This window comes from Telopea speciosissima, chromosome 3 (assembly GCF_018873765.1).
Source record: "Telopea speciosissima isolate NSW1024214 ecotype Mountain lineage chromosome 3, Tspe_v1, whole genome shotgun sequence".
NCBI classification, from domain to species: Eukaryota; Viridiplantae; Streptophyta; class Magnoliopsida; order Proteales; family Proteaceae; genus Telopea; species Telopea speciosissima.
This window is the reverse complement of record NC_057918.1, coordinates 61,756,751-61,778,871: the sequence shown is the minus strand read 5'-3', so window position 1 is coordinate 61,778,871 and position 22,121 is coordinate 61,756,751. Positions and strand designations below refer to the sequence as shown.

General features: G+C 44.5%; 1 protein-coding gene across 1 annotated transcript; it reads left to right on the top strand.

Annotated features, from left to right (window-relative positions):
- Nucleotides 1–364: 364 nt before the first annotated feature.
- LOC122655382 lies at nucleotides 365–2,086 on the top strand. Its single transcript, XM_043849581.1, has one exon. The coding sequence runs from the start codon at nucleotides 365–367 to the stop codon at nucleotides 2,084–2,086; it is 1,722 nt and encodes a 573-aa protein (XP_043705516.1).
- The last annotated feature ends 20,035 nt before the right edge of the window (nucleotides 2,087–22,121 follow it).

Sequence of the window (22,121 nt, the reverse complement as noted above, 5' to 3'; positions counted from 1 at the left end):
CCGGGAGTGGACCCAGCCTGAGTCCGCCCTGTAAGTCCACAAACCTGTTGTTTCTCGCTGGACCCAGGGGTGGACCTAGCCTGAGTCCGCCTTGTGAGTCCGCTTACTTGCTGTTTCTCGCTGGATGCGGGAGTGGACCCAGACCAGAGTCCAATCTAGAGTCCACTCGGGCTAAAAGGTGCTTTTGGACCGGTTTTGCAACCAGTCTTTTTCCACTGTTTTCCACCCTCCTGTGTGTGTAATTCCCCATGTTTATTGACTGTCTTACACATCTTTGAGAAAGACTTTGGATTGATTTCTCCTTGTCTTTCCTTTAAATCTTGATGTTGTGTTTGATAAATTGTCAATCTTGAAGGTACGCAACATGGAAGATAACCGCTCAACTGAGAATCGTTCCCCTTCCCTTGACGAGGCCGCGGAAGGCTCGGGTACTAATTTACCAGATCCTGCGCCAATTCAAAACAGTGCGGATGTGGCCGTGCTATTGGGGAACCTTATGCGAGCCATGAAACAAGAGACAAGGGACATTATGCACAATATGAACGCCCAGCTTCAAGTTTTGGTTGCGGATAGGGAAAGGCAGCAAGTGCCCCCTCCTGTACATGTACCACCTCCAGCACCTGCAGCTGTTGCTGCATCGGGTACACTACCCTTAGCCACTGCTGCTGCTAGGGACCCCATGGCACCAGTACCACCTCTTGCACCGGCTGCACCCCAAGTGGTGGTACCAGCTTGGGCGGATGCCTCAAAATTATCCAAGAAATTTCTGAAACATCGCCCTCCTACTTTCAACAAAATGGCGGATGATTCCATGTATCCAGCTCACTGGATAAGGGATTTGAAAAGGATTTTCGAGGTGCTTCAGTGCGTTGACGAGGACAAAATCAGATGTGCGGTCTATCAGCTTAGAGGTGAGGCTGACTCTTGGTGGTGGTCGGAGAAAGAGAACTTTGAACTACTGCATCCCAACCCTACCTGGGAACTGTTAAAGGAGACTTTCCTTGAAAATTATTTCTCCAAGAGCTTCCGCGACAAGAAGCAGGCTGAGTTTACGAGTTTGATTCAGGGGTCAAGGTCAGTCCTCGAATTTCAGCAACTGTTCGAGGAGCTCTTCTACTTTGCTCCCGTTCACATGAAGCCCGAGGCTGTCAAGGCTCGACTTTTTGAGAAGGAATTGAGGCCCAGCATTAGCACGTCGGTGGTATTACATGAATATCCGTCATATGCCCGGGTGGTTCAAGCCGCCAAGGTGGTAGAAGACAGACAAAGGGAGAATTATAGAGCAATCCAGGCCAACAAGAGGCCTATGACTTCCTCAAACTATAGGGGGCCTAGCAAGTTTCAGAGAGGATCTTACTCCACTTTAGCTCTGACTCAGAACTATAGGCAAGGTGCAACTAAGGCTCCTCGGCTGCAAGCAAATCCTCACTATGGGGCACAGACGATTCAATGTTACAACTGTCTGGGCAGTGGTCACATTTCTAGGGGATGCCCATACCCCAAGCGGGGAGGTACTTCAACTACAGCACCTTCCAAACCACCTCTGTCACGACCAGCTAGTCGTCCTGTTCCGCCTCCAACCAGCAACCGACCTCAGAGGCAAGTCTATGCACTTACCAATGATGAAGCCCAGGCTGACCCTACTGTGATCACAGGTATGGTTTCTATATGTTCACAACCTGCTTATGGGTTGTTTGATTCAGGGGCAACGCATTCTTTTGTATCTCCCATGTCTGCTAAAAGACTAGGAGTCAACTCGAAACGACTTTCCCAGAATCTTATGGCTAGTACACTAACGGGCAATGTCGTTGAACTTGATGCACTCTATGAACCTTGCCCGGTATGGATCGATGGTAAGAAACTTGTTGCTCGTCTGATTGAGTTGAACATGAGACACTTCGACGTGATCTTAGGCATGGATTGGTTGTCTATTTACGGAGCTAGCCTAGTCTGTGCAAAGAAGAGGATTGTGTTTAAACCTGATGAAGATGTGGAGCTTGTGTTTGAGGGTTATAAATCTCGAAAGCCCAAGAAAATCACTATCTCCGCTCTACAAGTCCAGAAGCTGATAGAGGAAGGATGTTAGTGTTACCTAGCATCAGTGTTGGATGTTGAAGCAAAGGTCAAGCCACTTAAAGAGATCGATGTGGTTAAAGAGTTCCCAGATGTTTTTTCGGAAGACCTGACACGGTTACCACCAGACCGTGAGACCGAATTCATGATTGATTTGATCCCAAGTGCTGCCCCAGTGTCTAAGGCACCCTATAGGATGGCACCTGCAGAGCTGAGAGAATTGCAGGAACAACTCAAGGACTTATTGAAGAAGGGGTTTATCAGACCGAGTGTTTCTCCTTGGGGAGCATCGGTATTGTTTGTAAAGAAGAAGGACGGTAGCCTGAGGATGTGCATCGACTACCGTGAGCTCAATAAACTGACGATCAAGAATCGGTACCCGTTACCCAGAATCGATGATTTGTTCAATCAACTACAGGGTGCTAAGGTGTTCTCGAAGATTGACCTCAAGTCAGGGTATCATCAGTTGAAAATCAGAGATGGTGACATTAGCAAGACAGCCTTCAGATCTCGCTATGGTCACTATGAATTCTTGGTCATGTCCTTTGGATTGACCAATGCTCCAGCCGCTTTCATGGAGCTGATGAATGGGGTGTTCCATGATGTACTAGACAAGTATGTCATTGTCTTTATTGATGACATCTTGATATACTCGAAGAATAAGGTGGAGCATGCTGAGCATCTTCGATTTGTGCTGCAACGCTTGAGAGAGAAGCAGTTGTATGCTAAGTTCAATAAATGTGAGTTTTGGCTACCCCAAGTGGCTTTCTTGGGGCACGTTGTCTCAGCCAAGGGTATAGCAGTCGACCCTGGCAAGGTGAAGTCAATAGTTGATTGGGAAACCCCCAAGAATGTGGCTGATATCCGTAGTTTCTTGGGTTCAGCCGGCTAGTACAGGAGATTTATTGAAAATTTCTCAAGACTTTCAGCCCCAATGACTCGACTGACCCAAAATGGAGTGAAGTTCGAGTGGTCCGATGAGTGCGAGAAGAGCTTCCTAGAATTAAAGCAATGACTGATTTCTGCTCCAATGCTTACCATTCCTAATGGCACTGGGGGAATGGTTGTTTATAGTGATGCGTCAGAGCTGGGTCTGGGTTGTGTATTGATGTAAGACGGGAAAGTGGTGGCCTACGCCTCTCGACAATTGAAGGATTATGGAAAAGAACTATCTGACTCATGATTTGGAACTTGCAGCTGTGGTATTTGCTCTGACAATCTGGCGGCATTATCTCTATGGGGAGAAGAGCGAGATATACAGCGACTATAAAAGCCTCAAGTACTTCTTCACACAGAAGGAGCTTAATATGAGACAACGGCGATGGTTGGAGTTATTGAAAGATTATGATTGCACCATCCATTATCACCCTGGTAAGGCTAACGTGATGGCAGATGCCTTGAGTCGAAAGTCACAGTCACTGTCACTTGCATCACTAGCTATCAGTGAGGAACTTATTGAGGAAGCAAGGAGGATGGATCTGGAGTTGTTGATAGAGGGTACAACTATATCTCTGGCAGCCTTGTCAGTTCAATCATCTCTTGTGGGGAAGATTCAATTAGCTCAATCCTCTGATGAAGACTTCCAAAAGATCATTAGAGCAATTCGTGAAGGAACACAGCGTGAGTTAGACTTTGCATTGACAGCGGAGGGTGTCCTGTTCAGAAACCGGCTGTGTGTCCCCAACGATGAGCAGTTAAGGAAGGAGGTGTTGACTGATGCTCACAATTCTCCTTATTCAGTCCACCCAGGCAGCACGAAGATGTTTAAAGATTTGAAGAATTATTACTGGTGGGGTAGAATGAAGAAGGATGTGGCTGAACATGTGGCAAAGTGTCTTATATGTCAACAGGTGAAAGCTGATAGACAGCGACCTCACGGTCTACTACAAACACTGCCTGTTCCGGAATTGAAGTGGGAGAACATTACCATGGACTTTGTTACTGGTCTACCCCGAACACCTAGGGGTGTTGACGCCATCTGGGTCATTGTGGATCGGTTAACCAAAATGGCTCATTGCATTCCTATAAAGGTCACTTACTCGATGGACAAGCTGGCCCAGTTATACTTTGATCATGTGGTCCACTTACACGGAGTCCCTGTTAGTATCATTTCCGACAGAGATCCCAGGTTTACTTCTAAGTTTTGGGGTGGTTTCTAGAAGGCCATGGGCACATTGCTAAACTTTAGTACAGCTTTCCATCCTCAGACAGACGGACAGTCGGAAAGGACCATACAGACCTTGGAAGATATGCTTCGAGCATGTTCCATTGATATGCAAGGCAGCTGGGATGAGCATATCTCGCTCGTCGAGTTCGCTTACAACAATAGTTACCAAGCCACAATTGGTATGGCACCGTTCGAGGCTCAGTATGGGAAGAAATGCCAAACGGTATTCTAGGTCCCAAGCTGATCCAAGCAACCTGTGAGAAGGTGGACCTGATTCGAGAGCGAATCAAGGCAACCCAGTCCAGACAGAAAAGTTATGCGGACCTGAGACGAAAGGACTTGGAATTTATCGTCGGTGACAAGGTTTTCATTAAGTTGTCACCCACTAAAGGGGTGATGCGTTTCAGCAAGAAGGGTAAACTGAGCCCACAGTTTATCGGTCCGTATGAGATTCTGGCTAGAGTCGGACCGGTGGCATATCGGTTGGCTCTCCCTCCATCATTGGAAGGCGTGCATGACGTATTCACGTGTCCATGCTGCGGAAATACGTTTATGACCCGAGTCATATTTGACACATGAACCATCGGAGCTCAATGCTAATATGTCTTATAAGGAGCAACCCGAGAAGATTTTGGACAGCAAGATTGTTCACCTTCGAACATGGTTCAAAATCTCGCGCCGAAATATCGCTTAATTTCGTACATCTCGAGCTTACCGAGATGCGAAATCAGGTCGAAATGAAAAAATACCATATTTCGTCGATATCTCGATATCTCACGAGATATCGACGAAATATGGTGTTTTGGCTTAATGTGTCATGTGAAGGGGGACTTTAATACAATATTTCGCAGATTTCGGTCCATATTTCGACCGAGAGCTGCATTTGCTAAGGAATTTCAGTCTTTTGCCTATTCTTCCACTCTTCCAAGCTCTCATCTAACACTCTAGCCATTGTTCAAGCACATTGTTGTCGGATTTTCGCCGGTAAACTCATCGGAGGGTCATCTAAGCTCATCATCCAAGTCTTTTTCCACTATTTAAGGTAAATTCTATTTCTCTAAAACTATTTTTTTGAAAAGACTATGTACAAATTTTGTTGGATGATGATGATATTAATATTTGTTAGACTACACTCGTTTCTTCTCCGATTCTATACCGTGGTCCACATATGTCCTTCAAACAGAGAGCAATGGACGTCAACTCCAGCGAGGCATGAGTGGGATTGATCCAGAGAGGCACAGCAACTACTATTAGCAGTTTAGCACTTATAATTTGCAACTTAAGTTGTGATTTCATTGATCTATGAACTTGTGAGTTGTGACTTGCTAGTTGCGAGTCTTGTGACTTACTGACTTTGACACTTAGTGTATTGCCTTTAAGGCTTTAAGCAAGTTATTGAATATTATGGAGTTTATGAGAATCATGGTACTCATCAATGTGTATTGGCTTTAACTTGATATGTGATGAAGTTAAATACTATTATTAAATATTAACTGCCTAATCTATGTGTATTTAACTATTTATACATTAGGGTCAGCGACCATATGTCAATCAAGGGTGCAAGCCCAAAATACCAATTTGAATTCATATTTTTACAATTTTATGGTTTAAATGTGTTTATTAAGCTTAAATAAGGTTGTCCATGAAGTTTCAGGCCTAGATATGGCCAAATACCCCCCGAGATGGACCCCCGAAATATTGCAGAAAAAATGCAATATTTCGATCATATTTCGCGATATTTCAGGTATCTCGGATATCTCTGTAGGCCCGAGATACCGAGATATCGTGAAATATTAAACCTTGCCGTCGAAACCGTCCAATCTTCTATGTGAAGATAAAGTGGTGCAATCATACGGAAGAAGAGGCATCTTGGGAAGCTGAAATGGAACTGCGAGCGAAGTACCCCTCTCTTTTTGAGTTATAAGGTATGCCAAATTTCGAGGATGAAATTTCTTGTACGGTTGGGGGAATGCTAGATCCGCACCGGAGTTCATCTTTTAATAAAGTTATTTTGTGCTACGTAGATGAAGCTGGCGTCTATGCCGGTGAGCTGTTCGTAATGGTTGTCAAACCGAGTTATAAGATCTTTGACCGGTTCACAGGCTTAGCGGTTGAGGAAAGATTTCTCAATCAAAAGTGGGGGAAATTCGTAGACGAAGACTTTATGGACTACCCTCCAAGCACTAGTCCCAAGAGTGAGGAGTACCAAAGAGAGCATCCAGTATCTTGTCACATCGACACGATGAGCCCCGGTGAAGTGAACGTCGAAGAAAGAAAGCTCTTCGGGATTCCGGAAATCAATCCTTGATGGGGCAAAGGAACTATTCTTGGGTATGTTCCGAACTTGTTTATGAGGTTACTTAATTCCCTTGGTAACCCTCGAAGGGTGGGCCAAAGCCCGGGGTCTATTGCCTTGGGTTTACCCTATTCCTGGTGGGCTGGACCCTGAACTGGACCTGGTGGTGAGTCCACACTTGCAATAGGGTTTATTGTGGGTAAAGTGTCGTGGGCCCCACCATCTCTTTTATAACTTAGTGTTGGGTCTTGCCATAAAGTGTCCTAGGAACCCACTAGAGGCTAATTGAGGGTTTTAGGCTTGTGTGGATTAATTAAATGATCCACTCACTAAGCCTCTAATGTTAATCTAACTATCCACTCACAAGGTCACTGAGCACCCACTAACTAACCACTACACTTGGGGTTATGACCATTAAGTGGTCATAACTCATCTAACCTAGCAAAACCGTGGAGGTAAGGAGAGAAAGGAAAAGAGAAGGAAAGGAGAAGAAGAAGGAAAGAGGAGGAAGGCATTGAAGATTCTAGGGTTTGTGCAACCACTCTACCCTAAGAGTTATTGCTGGACAAGGTAGGTCCTTGATTATATCTCTCTCTCTTCCTCTCTTCTTTAATTCTTTTTGGGTTTGGAGGTAAAACCATTTAGGTTGGGGGTTTTTGAACCTAGGGTTCCATTTGGAACCCAAGGATGCTTTTGGGTTAGTATCCTCCCTACTTGGAGGCTTGAAGCTAGCCTTGAGTTTATTCTCTTCCCTTTTCTAGATCTTAATTTCTGGATCTAGGGTTCTTGGTGGAGAAACCCTAGATTTGGGGTTTTGATGAAATTACCCTTTGAACCCAACAACCCTATGATAAGGGTAGGGTATTATGACCTTAGGTGGCTTATAGACCTTTCCCCCTAGTCCTTGTGGGCTGAAACCCAAGAGAAATCGAGTTCGGGAGTTTGTATGTGGTGAATTTCGGATTTAGCAGGGTTATGGACCCTGTGGTGGACTCAGACCAGAAACCACCATAAGAGTCCACCCCTTCTCTGCCTGCAGCTAGACTCAGGCCAGGATCCACCCAAGAGTCCAGTCTTGGGTTTTAGAGTATTTTGCCCAGGGTGGACCCAGGCACTGTGCCTCCACTCAAGAGTCCACCAAAACTCTATTGTGTTACCTTTAAGCCTAGACTTCGAGACCCCTCTTACCTCACCTAACTCACTTTGTTACGCTTCTCTAAGCAATATTACTAGTACGGTGGGACTTACGTTACGTTGAACTGCCACAAACCTTAATAACGGATCGTGAACGAATAGGTGAGCAGGGTTGGGATTTGACTTGATTTTGGGAGTATTTATATATATTGTGTGATTTGAATACCAATTATCATATATCTTTCACAAATTGCATATTTATAACTATGATTGTAGATATGTTGGTGATGTGGTTTATGTAGATCTATTTAAAATGCTTGGTTAGGATACGGTGTCGGGTATGCCGACATCGAACCCCCTTGAATTGTTAATCCTTGCTTGTCATGTGCCGTGTCGTGCTGGTACCCGGGTACTAGATGGTATAGGACGTCAATGTGCCCGAAATACCTCTCGATACGATAACCTCATATAGTATTATTGCGTTTAGGGTATTCGATCCCCTTGCTACAACCCTTACCAACATGGGTTTAGGTGTTAGGTAATCAAGGCTCCCTGTGTGCCTGAGGAGTGATTCGAGTTCAGGTCAGGGATAACCATTGGTTATCGGGGTGGCGAGTAACTTCTACCGGCGCGAACTCCCTTGTAACAATTGAGGTCTCATCTCAGTGATAAGATAAGTGATCCATAATGTTACCCGAGTTGTTGCAGTAGCAAGTACCTAGTGACTTAGATGTGCTTGCTAGGTGGATAACTGGATAATAATTCATGCATCATGGACTATATGTTATTGCTTGCATGCTCCCCATCCCCTCACTAGGCTCAGTGGAGCTTACCCCCTTTGTGTACACCTTTTAGATATGGCTGCAGATGACGGATTTGGGGCAAACCTGGACGTTCACTCCTCTGAGTATGATTCTGTGGGTATAGAGGATCCAGAGCCGCTGACAGAGGAACACGACAACGGGTGTCCATGTGATGACTGTGCCTATGGGGCATTCTGATTTCGAGACTTACTTCTGTTTCTTTTTGCGTTTTACACTATGCTTGTACAGACTATATTTTGATAGCTATGTACTGGTCATTTGAAGTATCACTGGATTACTGCATAACCTAACATATAGGCAAATGAGCATTATGTAACTATTACTTAGACGCTTCCGCAGTTCTGTTTCACTTTGGGAATGTAATATTTCTCTGTTTCCATTTACTAGTATATTTGTGATAACTATACTAGTTCTGACTGTGATTCAATACACTACAAATCGAAATCCTGGCAGTGAAAGGTGACAAGTGTCATCCTAGTCATACCCCCTTTTATTGTATTTTATTTCCTTTCGGGATGGGGGCGTGACATACCTCCTCCGTGCGGTTATGGGATCCACACACAGATGTACAACTCGTGGTAAAGGATTCTAACCTCGTATTAGGTGTTTTTGGTATTATAACTATGTTCGTGTGGGTTCGCTTGTGGAACAAACTGACTTTTAGATGTTCCGATACGAAGAAAACGAAGATAGAAATATCAAGTTGATGTATTAGTCGATTGCTGCATCAACCAAAGAATTCTGTCACCGCGAATTTTGCTCCTTGAGGCGCAAGGCCCAGTGTTTTGAGTCGGGGATCTCGCCGCCGCACCCCGAATACTGGATTGGAATGTTTTTCCCAACATTCTAAGACTCATGGGACCCACAAATTCCAAATACCTGCGCAGGGGTCGGCTTAATGTATAAACAAACAAAATCCTACAAAAAAGACAAAATTTGGAATTAGAGTTGAATTCGGATTATATGAGATATTAGGTTAATGACACCTATCAAAACTCACATGACACCTATCAAATTCACAAACCGCCTTATGTTAGCTTAATAAAGAAATCAATCAAACCTATCAACTACAACTTTCTACACTAATCCAATCAATTAAAAACTAAGTTCTATCTACACCCCACCAAACCGACTCATGGTTTAACTTAGTAAAGGAAATTAAAATCTAATCTAATAACTACTTACTCACTTGCACTGTTCCCACCCGTATGAATTAAAACAGAGAAGAAGAAGAAGAAGAAGGGTGCCAGATTAAAGTGGATTTGTTAACCTAAGGGAATAATCCTCATCTCCTCATCTTCTCTCCAACCTAATCATAGTGAACCCTACTAAACCCATGTTGATCCTCAAAGTATTGGAATGAACCATGGTCTGTTCAATTCCTGTAGCTTATGAAATTGGGTTTTTAATTTATGGAATTAGAACCTAAAACCCACATATATATAAACCCTAACCCTATGCTAACCTTAATACTAACCTATTCACAGCTCAGAGAGTTGAATTAAAATAATTGATTCATGTTCAGCCATATAGAACTGTTTTATCCAAAGACTAATTCATGAAATTACATTTATAACTGTACCCACCTTCAAAGCCCTGATTTTTCCATGCAAATCGACCATATCATGGTTCCAATTCGTGGTAATGATCACCCGAACAATATCCCTTATCAATTAAACAAAGATCCGGCCCGAAACCCCATTAAAAATTTTATTTTCTATGATTTATAGGCTGCTGTGCATCTCTGGTCGATGTCCTAGTCAACTGGGTCATCAACTAGAGAATGCTACTTCAGCTTTTAAAACACTACCATCTCAGGTTGGTGTCCCAGTTGACTGGTTCATCAACCAGAGAATAACTGTTTCAATTTTTAAAACACTGCCATCTCAGGTTGATGTCCCAGTTGACTGCCTCATCAACCTGAGATGCTGTTTTACTTATAAACACATTCTAGACCTTGTCCAATCTTACCACGAGGTAACCCTAGGACTCCACATGAGTTCTTGACGCTTTCTAACACCGGATGTAGTTCAACATTCGTAGGACTTTACCATTCGCTCGTCAAATCGCGCCGACCACCGACACAGAACATAACCCAACATCACCATCTCAATCATAACAAGGTAAGTGGGATAGGCTTTGATTGTTTTAGGAATGTTTGATTTCATTCTTGGATAAAATTATCAGTATTTAATTGCATATTTAATTCCAATTTTACATGTGATAATTATTGTTTCCGTTATTTGTAATTTATGAACGTGAATAATGTACTGTGAAATATGCTTTGTGAACATTTGTGTTAGAATAGACGCTGTAGTTGGCTTGGAAACGAGTGGTATAATATGTCGTAGTATGGGATGCGGGAGCACTGTACACCTCAGACGATGCCATTTAGATGCACATGGCTAGGGATGCCAATTCCTTAATGCTACAACCCTTATCAACAGGGGTTCAGGTGTTGGTGATCATAGCCCCTTGTCCCGAGGAGTACATGCCGGGGTGGGGTCCAGACTATAATTATCGAAGTCTACCCACGAGAAAGTATACCATACCAACGATCGATGTGGGCCCCATACAACAATTGAGGTATGTCTCAAGTAAATGGGAAGGAACTGAGATCGTTACCCGAGTGGTTGACGTGGCATTGACCTAGTGACTTAGGCATTGCTTGTTAAATGAAAATTAGGTTTAAAATTAATCCATGCATTTAGGATTTATACTTCTATGTGTGTAGTCTATCTTTACTTGCTGAGCTCAATGGAGCTCACCCCTATGAAATTTTTCTCTTTTAGATGATCCTGCAGGTATATGTTACGATGGTGGGAAGGGTGATTTCGAACCAGAGGTTTGTGGTGGTGATCCATATGCTGATATGGACAGAGAGGGGCGTGACCCCTATTACTTGGACGATCCGAGTGTGTCTGGTGAATAGGGACTGATAATGTAGACCGACTTTCTGTTTCTTTTTGTTCTTTCCTTAGATTCTTTTAATGGATGAAAATCCATTGTAAATACTAGGTAGGTTACTTTTCCTTTTAGGGAATGTACATGAAATGTAACCGAATATAGGGAATAATAAGTAGACTAGAAAACAGGAACTTTATGTAAATAGTACAACTTGTGCGCACTCTGACTAAGTAAGTTTGTAAATATTTTAATCTTTTGGTTGTTTGTAACTTGTACTTACTGCATCTGGATCCTGGAGCTGTCTGAATACCTCGGGTATTCGGGTCAGCCATCGGATCCTCCTAAGGGGGTTCCGGGGTGTGACAAAGCTTAGTATCAGAGCGTGATGGTCTATTTACAGTCACAAGCGATGGAATAAAAAGAAATGAGATCTTAGAGCCAAGAAATTAGAACTTCAAATAAAATAAATAAAACAAGAATAGAAAAACACTAATGGAGATTAACCATAAACAAAAGCTGACAATATATTATAACCCCTAAGAGCATAAACTTCTACATAGTTTTTCTCATAAAGATAAACAAGAACATAAAGTACAACCGATAACGGAAAGAAAATAAAACATGAAAACATAAGAGAAATCCCTAGAAAGCCCTAAGCCAAAGGCTACTCCTGCGGATCCTGTGGTGGTGTTGGATGTGAATCAAACCCGAAGTAGGAATCCCAATAGTCAAACTTTTGCTCCAAAGTGCCCACCCTGCCGCTCAAGGAAGATATATCACCTCAAATGCTCGAAAAGCCCTGATCCATCCAAGAAGAGATGCCAGTAAGTCCCGTACCCAAGCTGTCAAGGCGAGCGATCACGTCCTCCAATCCATAAGCTCCAGCTAAAGGTAATGGCCCCTGTGATGATGAAGCCCCAGGGTGACCTCTAGCAATACCCCCATAACTAAGCTCTTCCTCATCACCGCTCCCAGGCAGATCATACATCTTCATCCTCTTTAAGGAAGCCCTGTTGATTGGCTCAGTACCTTCTCCACCTGCTACCTCCCCAATAAAGTCAACCCCAAAGTATTGAAAAACTCGAGATAAAAGCCTTCCATAGGGTAAGTTACCATCCTCTAGGTTCCTAGCATGATATAGCATGGTCTTCAAGATAAGGTATGGAAGACAAATCTGTGGACCCTCTCTACCTGCTAAGTATAAACAGTAGGTCACATAAGCTCTCGCTATGGCAACCCCACTCCTATTTCCACCCTTAGGAGAAATGTTATACTGTACTATCCGGCTTAGGATTCTAGCAGAAGGCTTGAATTCCACCTCTGATTTTGGTGTTGTAGTAGTCCCTCCGGTAAGAGCCTCGAAAATCTTATCACATGTTGCCAAGGGTATAAGGTCTGAGGAGTCGAATCTGGGTTTGCAATAAAAATTTGTTGGAGTGTCTTCGCGCTCAATCGTCAAGTTGGCATAGAAATGCCGCACCAACCTAGGATAATAGAACTGAGGGAGATCGAGCATGGCACCCCACCCCAGTGCCTCGAACCTGGCCCTCACCCTGTATGCCTCGAGCTCACTAACAGCAATGTCTCTGCCCTCTAGGATTTCCCTCATCCAGAGGTATTGCCGGTACAGGTTGTGGGCTTCTAGGGACTGAAACCACTCAGGGTCAAAAGGTGCGGGCACATTTGCTTGAACAAGGGCATTTCTAGTATTCCTCAATCTTGGACGCATGATGTGCAAGGACCTACACACAAGGGAAACCACAGGGAAGAAAGGAGTCAAAACAAAAAATTAAAATTATTACATACATGTGTAGCAAATAATGCAACGGCATGCTTGGGTTCAATCAAGTTTAAAAACCATAGAAGACTAAAACCAAACAAGGGCAAATTGAATGATTCCACTACATTGAACCACAACAACAACAAAAAGAAGAGGATAGACAACAATATAGACTAAAATAGTAGGAGTTAGTCTCACATTTGGATTACTTTCCCAAACCCAATGAGATGCATCCTATAAAAAAAAATAATAATAATACAACAGCAGAGCTTAATGCAATTCAGCATTTGGGCAAACGGAAAATATTGTGAAGCAAGGCCACAGCCCAAAACAGTAATGCATAAGTCCCTACAGCTGTTGTCAAGACAGTAGAGGGTGTAGACCCCCACCTCAGACACCCACATGCAAACCAACACATAAGAAATACAAAAAGCCTAATGACTCGAGTCAATGGGTGAAATTAGCTAAGCCAAAAAACAAAAACAAAAAAGAGCAAGGAGATGAACATCCTTATACAGCCACCTTCTTACCCAAAACAGGGCAGAAGTTCCAACAGTAGCAAATTTTCAGATTTTGGGTTGTTTCATCCAAAACCCTTTCCTAAATCCATGAAAGGTAGTGCTAGAAGGTGTTAAGGTGCTCAAACAAATTCAAATATGCAAGCCATAGACATTTAACAACCTTCAATGATTAATGATTAATAAACCCTCAACAGGGAAGGATTTTCGACCCAACTTGGTAGAGGAAATCTCAGTTTTTTTTTTTTTTTTGGTTGGACAGCGTTCTAAACTTGGGTGTAGGATGGCATTGGTGGGTCAAGTACATGTTGGGGCAAATTTCAATCCCTACGAGCCTACGGCTAGAAATAAGCAAGGAACTAGGCTTTACATCCCCATTTCTTTATCTCTAAAAACAGGGCAGGACTTTAGCATAACCTTTTAAAAATAAAAAAAAAATTTACAGAATCTTGGCCTGAGCATGGGTGCATAATGCTTCTAGATTTTGGCCCATAAACAAACAAGTGAGAGCAACAGTTAACTGAAGCTCTCTCACGTTTTGCCCAAAACAGTGGGGAAAAAAAAAATTGTGTGATTTTGGGCATGGCTTCCAAGCCCTGTCTGAAATCGTGGATGGGGCAACTGGAAGGTTGTTTGGGTTGTGCAATCAACCCCATATCATGTGAGACCCAAGTAAACGACTGCCTTGAATGGTCGTTTTCAAAAAAAAAAAAAAAAAAGAAGGAAAACAGCAAAGAAGAAGACGAGATATAGGGTTTTGGAAGGTGGGAAAATCTGGAATTTCAGGTTTTGGGGAAAATGAAGCATACCTGAAGGTGTCTTGTTGGTGGAAACCGAGATTTGGAGCTCAAATCCTCAAGCCAGGAAGGAGAACCAAGATCAGACACAGCCCTAAGTTGCCTCCGAGCCAAGGAAGAAGAAGATAGAATGAGATGGAAGAGGCGCGGGCTAGTTTAAAACCAAGCCCCAAAAGAAAAGGAAGGAAAGGAAAAGAAAAGAAAGAACAAAAAAAAAAAAAAAAACAAAAAAGAAGAAAAACATGACTCACGTCGCGGGTCAGGTCGGACTCAAGGTCGGAGGCATCCGATGTTGCCTCTGACGTTGCCTCCTACATAGCCAGAGCTTCAAGCTGGGTCGGACTCAAGGTCGGACTCAGGGTGACTGCCTCCGATGTTGCCTCCGACCTGCCCAAAACCTGTTTTTGGGTCGATTTTTTTTTCAATTCTCTTCCAATCTTCCTTACACTTTAATGTCGATTTCCCAAATATACTTTAGGGTTGACTTGCGAACGCATCGATGATGAGATGTTTACTTTCTCTTGCTTAATTTGTGCTAACGGTGTGTGGCAATCCCAAACTTGAAGCAGGTGCCCGTCATGGTTAACACTCGCTCGAATGGGAACCCTTCCCCTCCAGGAGACAATACTGGGAACGAGTCGAGTGCGGTTTTGCCGGTGCCCCCTCCGGTAACCAATAGTGTGGATGCCGCCGCATTGTTGCGTAATATGCTTCGAGCCATGCAAGAAGAGCATAGAGAAGCGTAGAGGGAACAAGCCTCTTCATGCAGACCATGACAGATCAGCTCAGGGACATTAGTAGGGAAAGGCAACAGGTGCCCCCTCCGGCATAGGCGACTCCGCCTCCGCCAGCTCCTACTGCTGATGTTCCCTTAGCCCAAAATGCGGCCCCAGCTTGGGTCGATGCCTCCAAGTTGTCCGAGAAATTTCAGAAGCACCGCCCCCCGACCTTCTATAAAATGCCTAATGACTCCTTATTTCTGGCGACTTGGATCAAGGACCTTGAGAGGATCTTTGAGGTTCTACAATGCAATGACCTGGACAAGATAAGGTGTGTCGTGTTCCAACTCTGAGGCGACGCCGATGCTTGGTGGCGTTCATCCAAGGAGAACTTTTGGGCCAAATACCCTAATGCTACTTGGGCGCAATTTGTCGAGGCCTCCCTTGAGAACTACTTCCCTCGGAACTTCCGTGACAAGAAGGAGATGGAGTTCTCGACCCTAAGTCAAGGATCCAAGTCTGTCCTTGATTACCAACAAGCGTTTGAGGATCTTTTCTTTTTGCCCCAGAGCACATGAAGGCCAAGGATGTCAAAGCAAGAAAGTTCCAGAGAGGTTTGAGGCACAATATTAGCACTTCGGTGGTACTACACAAGTACCCCACTTATGCTGAAGTGGTGCAAGCCACCAAGGTCATCGAAGATCAGCAGAGGGAGAATTACAGGGCCGTGCAAGCTGGCAAAAGGCCCATGAGTCCTTCCGGCTTTAAGGGTCCCGGTAAGTTTCAGAGGGGATCCTACTCTACCACCTCTCCGACTCAGTATCGCAAACCTAACGCAACCCAGGAACCCAAGACAGCTGCAGTCCCTCATTATGGCACTCAGACTCTTACGTGCTGTAACTGCAATGAGGTCGGGCATATGATTAAAGACTGCCCCCGTGCCCGTCAGGGAAACTCTTGGCCAACTGTGTCTTCTAAGGCACCTCAAACAAAGACAGTCGTTCGCCCTCCCCTTCCTTCTACAGCCAACAAGACTTAAGGGCTTGTGTACTCAGTCACCAATGAGGAAGCCTATGTGGATCCAGGTGTCATCACAAGTATCACACTCAATTCTTAGGTGTTGCATGCATGTAGGTGTTATTGCTATAATTGGTTGCTTTGGTGTCTTCAGGTATGATTTCTATTTGTTCCCAACCAGCTTATGTGTTGTTTGATTCGGGGGCGACGCATTTGTTTGTTTCCCCCTCTTTTGCCAAGAAGATACCGATCAAACCAAAGCAAGATTGAACTCAACATGATTTATGCTCTTTGCCCGGTATGTGTATGTGACTGCGGGTTGACGGCAAGTTTGATAGTGCTAGATATGAAGGATTTCGACGTGATCTTGGGTATGAATTGGCTATCTGCTCAGGGTGCCAACCCAATTTGTGCAGAGAGGAAGATCCAGTTTAAACCTGAAGGGGGTATAGAGTTTACTTTCAAGGGTATTAAGCGGGAGAGACCCAAGAAGGCTATCATTTCTGCCCTTCAAGTTCAGAAGCTATTAGATGAAGGATGTCAATGTTACCTAGCCTCTGTGATGGATATTGAAGCTAAGATTAAGCCTATGGATGAGATAAGTGTGGTAAGGGACTTTCCGGACGTCTTTCCAGAAGATCTGACACGGTTGCCACCGAACCGTGAGATGGAGTTTATGATAGACCTAGTACCGGGTGCAGCCCCAGTATCTAAGGCTCCCTACAGGATGGCACCAATGGAATTGAAGGAGCTACATGAACAGCTTCGAGACCTGTTGAAGAAGGGTTTCGTTAGACCTAGTGTATTTCCTTGGAGAGCACCGGTCTTGTTTGTGAAGAAGAAGGACGATAGTATGAGGTTGTGCATCGACTACCGTGAGCTCATTAAGCTTACTGTTGAGATGTGTTACCCGATATTATAAGGGTATTTTGGGTTTTTTATTTATGCTTTATTTATGTACTTTTGAACAAGGGTAGGATTGTAATTTGGGCTGTGACACTGTTCACGTGACCAGTATCGTGAATAGTGCCGTGAACAGTGTTTCCCTTTGTAATCTCTTTTATTATTATTATTATAAATAGAGAGTTTGACTGATCTCATTGATCATTCAAGCCATTCACGAAATTCCTGTTTGTTAACACTTACAATTAAGAACAGGTACCCTCTACCCAGGATTGATGACTTGTTCGATCGGTTACAAGGTTACAAGGAGTTTTCAAAGATTGACCTTCGATCGGGGTACCATCAATTGAAGATCAGGGACAGCTACATCAGCAAGACAGCATTTAGATCCTGCTATGGTCACTACGAATTCTTGGTGATGTCATTCGGGTTGACTAATGCCCCGGCCGCCTTCATGGAGTTGATGAACCGTGTGTTTCATGATGTCCTGGATAAATATGTCATTGTCTTCATTGATGACATCCTGATATACTCCAAAAGCGAAGAAGAGCATGCAGATCACCTTCGCCTAGTACCACAGCGCTTGAGGGAGAAGTAGCTATATGCCAAGTTCAATAAGTGTGAATTTTGGCTGGAGCAGGTGGCATTCCTTGGGCACCTCATCTCTGCCAAGGGAATTGAAGTAGACCCAGGCAAGGTCAAGTCGGTAGTTGGCTGGGAGACTCCCAAGAGTGTGGCAGATATCCGCAGTTTCTTAGGCCTAGCTGGCTATTATAGGAGGTTTATAGAGAACTTCTCAAAAATTTCAACTCCTATGACTCAATTGACCCGGAAGGGAGTGAAATTCGAGTGGTCAGATGAGTGTGCGGAGAGTTTTCAAAGACTGAAGCAGAGGTTGGTTTTCGCTCCGACACTCACCATTCCTAATGGTACTGGGGGAATGGTAGTTTATAGTGATGTATCGAAGATGGGTCTCGAATGTGTTCTGATGCAAGATGGGAAGGTGGTAGCCTAAGCTTCTCGGCATCTGAAGGATTATGAGAACTACCCAACCCACGACCTGGAGCTTGCAGCTGTGGTCTTTGCTCTGAAGATCTGGAGACACTATGTGTATGGTGAGAAGAGCGAGATCTACAGTGATCACAAGAGTCTCAAGTACTTCTTCACACAGGAGCGTAATATGAGATAGAGGCGATGGTTGGAGCTAATGAAGGATTATGACTGCACCATCCATTACCACCAGGGTAAGGCAAACATAGTGGCGGATGTGCTGAGCCGAAAATCCCAAACACTTTCTTTGGCATTCTTAGCTGTCAGCGACAAACTGGTTGAGGAAGCAACAAGGATGGATCTGGAGTTACTAGTGGAGGGTGTTACTCTATCTTTGGCAGCCATATCAGTCCAATCGACACTGGTAGAGAGGATACAGTCAGCCCAGACTTCCGATTTAAAATTTCAAAAAATTATTGAGGCTATCCAAGGAGACACACAGCGAGATCTGGACTTTATATTGACAGAGGGCGGTGTCCTCATGTTTAGAGACCGGCTATGTGTTCCTAGTGATGCTCAGTTGAAAAAGGCAATTCTGAAAGAAGCCCACGACTCCCCTTATTCAATCCACCCAGGTAGCACAAAAATGTATAGGGATTTGAAGGGACACTATTGGTGGAGTGGAATGAAGAGAGACGTGGCTAAGTTTGTAGCAAGATGTCTCACTTGCCAGCAAGTAAAGGCAGATAGATAGAGACCCAATGGCCTCTTAAAGTCATTGCCCGACCCTGAGTGGAAATGGGAGAATATTACTATGGCTTTCGTAACTGGGTTACCTCATACCCCTAGGGGTGTTGATGCCATATGGGTTGTTGTTGATCGATTGACGAAAACAGCTCACTTCATCCATATAAAAGTCTCCTACAAGATGGATAAGCTGGCCCGTTTATACATTGATAATGTGGTTCGCCTACATGGAGTCCCAGTTAGTATCATCTCTGACCGTGACCCTAGGTTTACATCCAAGTTCTGGGGTAGCTTCCAGAAGGGCATGGGCACATTGCTGAATTTTAGTACAGCCTTCCACCCCTAAACAGACGGGCAGTCGGAGAGGACCATACAGACTCTAGAAGATATGCTCCGGGCCTGTACCATTGACATGCAAGGCAGCTGGGATGAGCACATCTCGCTCATCGAGTTTGCTTATAATAATAGTTACCAAGCTACCATTGGTATGGCACCGTTTGAAGCACAATATGGAAGGAAGTGCCGAACACCCTTGTATTGGAATGAGGTAGGTGAGCGACGTATCCTTGGCCCCGAGTTGATCCAGGCAACATGTGAGAAGGTGGACTTGATTCGTAAACGAATCAAGGCAGCATAATCTAGACAAAATGGTTATGCCGATTTGAGGCGAAAGGACTTGGAATTCACAGTCGACGACAAGGTGTTTCTCAAGGTGTCACCTACCAAAGGGGTGATGCGTTTCAGCAAGAAGGGCAAGCTGAACCCGAGGTTTATCGGACCATATGAGATCCTGGCGAGAATCGGACCGGTGGCTTATCGGTTAGCGCTCCCTCCATCTTTGGAAGGGGTACAAGACGTATTCCATGTGTCATGTTGCGGAAGTCATTCATGACCCAAGTCATGTTCTATCACAAGAACCACCGGAGCTTGCAGCCGACATGTCTTACAAGGAGTAGCCTGAAAGGATTCTGGACAACAAGATCATTCACCTTCACAACCAACCTATCCACTATGTGAAGGTGAAAATGGTGCAATCACCCGGAAGAAGAAGCATCTTAGGAAGCAGAAGTTGAGATGCGTCCAAAGTACCCTTCCCTGGGTTACCTACAAGGTACGGCAAATTTCGGGGACGAAATTTCCTATAAGGTGGGGAGAATGTTATACCCGCACCCAGTATCCTAATATTTCTTTCTTTTATCCTTATGACGTGTAGAGGGTGCTACCATGTATGCCGATGAGCTGTTCACGATGATGGTCAAACCAAGCTACAAGATTGTTGACTTCGACACGGGTTTGCCAGTCGAGGAAAGATTCCTTAACCGGTAATGGGGAAAATTCATCGACGACGACTTCGTCGACTACCCTCCAAATACCAGTCCTAAAAGTGAGGAGTATCGGACAGCACATCCCGTATCGCCCTACTTAGACACTTCACTTGGTGACGAACTTAGCGTCGCGGTGGGAAAGCCCTTAGGGATCACGGAGGTTGCACCTTGAAGTGTGAGGGGTAAGTAGCTGACCTAATGTTGTTGAGTGCTTACTGCCCTCTCAAAGCCCTCGAAGTGTGGTCCAAAGGCCCTGACCTCTTATAGTGGGTACTACCTTCCTACTCGAATCAGATGCAAGGTTACTAACTATATCCAACCCTACGTCTGATGCTACTATCAAGGACTCTAGTGAATGAGACCCTGTTTAGGGCTCACATGCCCTGTGGCTAAGGTGTTGTTGGTGCCCTGCCATGTTTGACCCTACCCTTACCTTTTATTACTAACTTGACCTTGTGTGGGCCTTAGGGCTCAAGTTTGGATTTTAAACCTTGTATAAGGTGAACAACTATGTGACCCTACCCAAACAGACCCTAGGGTTACACCTATGAGACCTTATCCAAACAGGCCAATAAATGTGTTACTATAAAAGAGGTGGGTAGGACTATTCATTAGTCTTGGCTCACTTCTACCTAACCTAACCGAGCTGGAGAAGGGAGTTATGAGGGGTGAGGGTTAGCAAGGAGAAGGAAGGGAAAAAGAAGGAAACGGCTGCTGGGCATGGAGCTTTAAAGAGGGTACATCTTGTGTACCTCAAACCAGGAAAGCCAAGTGCCCTTTTCCCCCCTTTTCCCTTTCTCCGTTTGCTCGGTTTAGCTTGGTTGGTTCCTTGGGTTTCAGCCCCAAGATTGGGTTTTCCTTGTGAAACCCAAATGGTTGGCGTGAGCCATGTTTGGTTCCCCTTTGTAGGATGTTGTCCTATTTCCCTTACATCCCTTGAGATCTCCAACTGGGTCGCTTGACCTAAGGTTCCAACCACCTAGGGTAAACCCCAAATTTGGAGATGGAGTAGTTGGCCCCTTTAAACCCCTTTAATCTTTGAATGTTGGGTGTTTCTAAGACCCAAATAGACTCCAAGACACCCCCTCCCTAATCCCTTGAGACCTAATGAACCAAATGGGACAACCCTGGGCTTTTAAGGACCTTGAAATTGCACCTGGGTTGCATCGGAGGCAGATCCCTGTTGAGTCCAACGTTGCCTCAGATGTGGCCTGAGCTTACAGGAAGGGTCTGAGGCAAGCCTGCTGAGTCCAATGTTGCCTCCGATCTGGCTTGAGCCTGCAAGAAAGGTCGGACGCAAAGTCGAAGGCAAGCCTGCTGAGTTCGGCGTTGCCTCCAATGTGGCCTGAGCCTGCAGGAAAGGTCGGAGGCAAGCCTGCTGAGTCCGATGTTGCCTCCGATGTAATTTTCAAGGCCTATAACTTATGTAAATTGCGGGGCTTCTCTATGAGGCTTCCCTTACACTCTTATTCACTTCTGTAGGCGCCAACACTCGTGCTAGGGAGTGATCTCGGGTGGGACTCATTACACTTAATCAAATTCCTAATTCAAGTAATCGATGAGTGGGTTTGGGTGACTGTCTGGGCTTGTTTACTATTGCCTATTCATGCATTTATGAATTATATTGTGATATTATCATTCAAGCATGATTGCATATTTGCATTTATATATTCGATGATGATGATGATTACGATGATATGGATTTTTGTTGGGTTACGGTGCCAGTACTAATGATGATGATGATTAGGATGACATGGATTTGTGTTGGGTTACGGTGCCAGGAAGTACTGGCACCGGAACCCCCGGTTTACATGAAATTGTATATTGCATCTCATTCTTGCCTGTATGCGCTGTGTTGTGCTAGTACCCGGGTATTAGATGGAATGGGACGTTGACACACCCAGATGTACCTCTCGACACGATA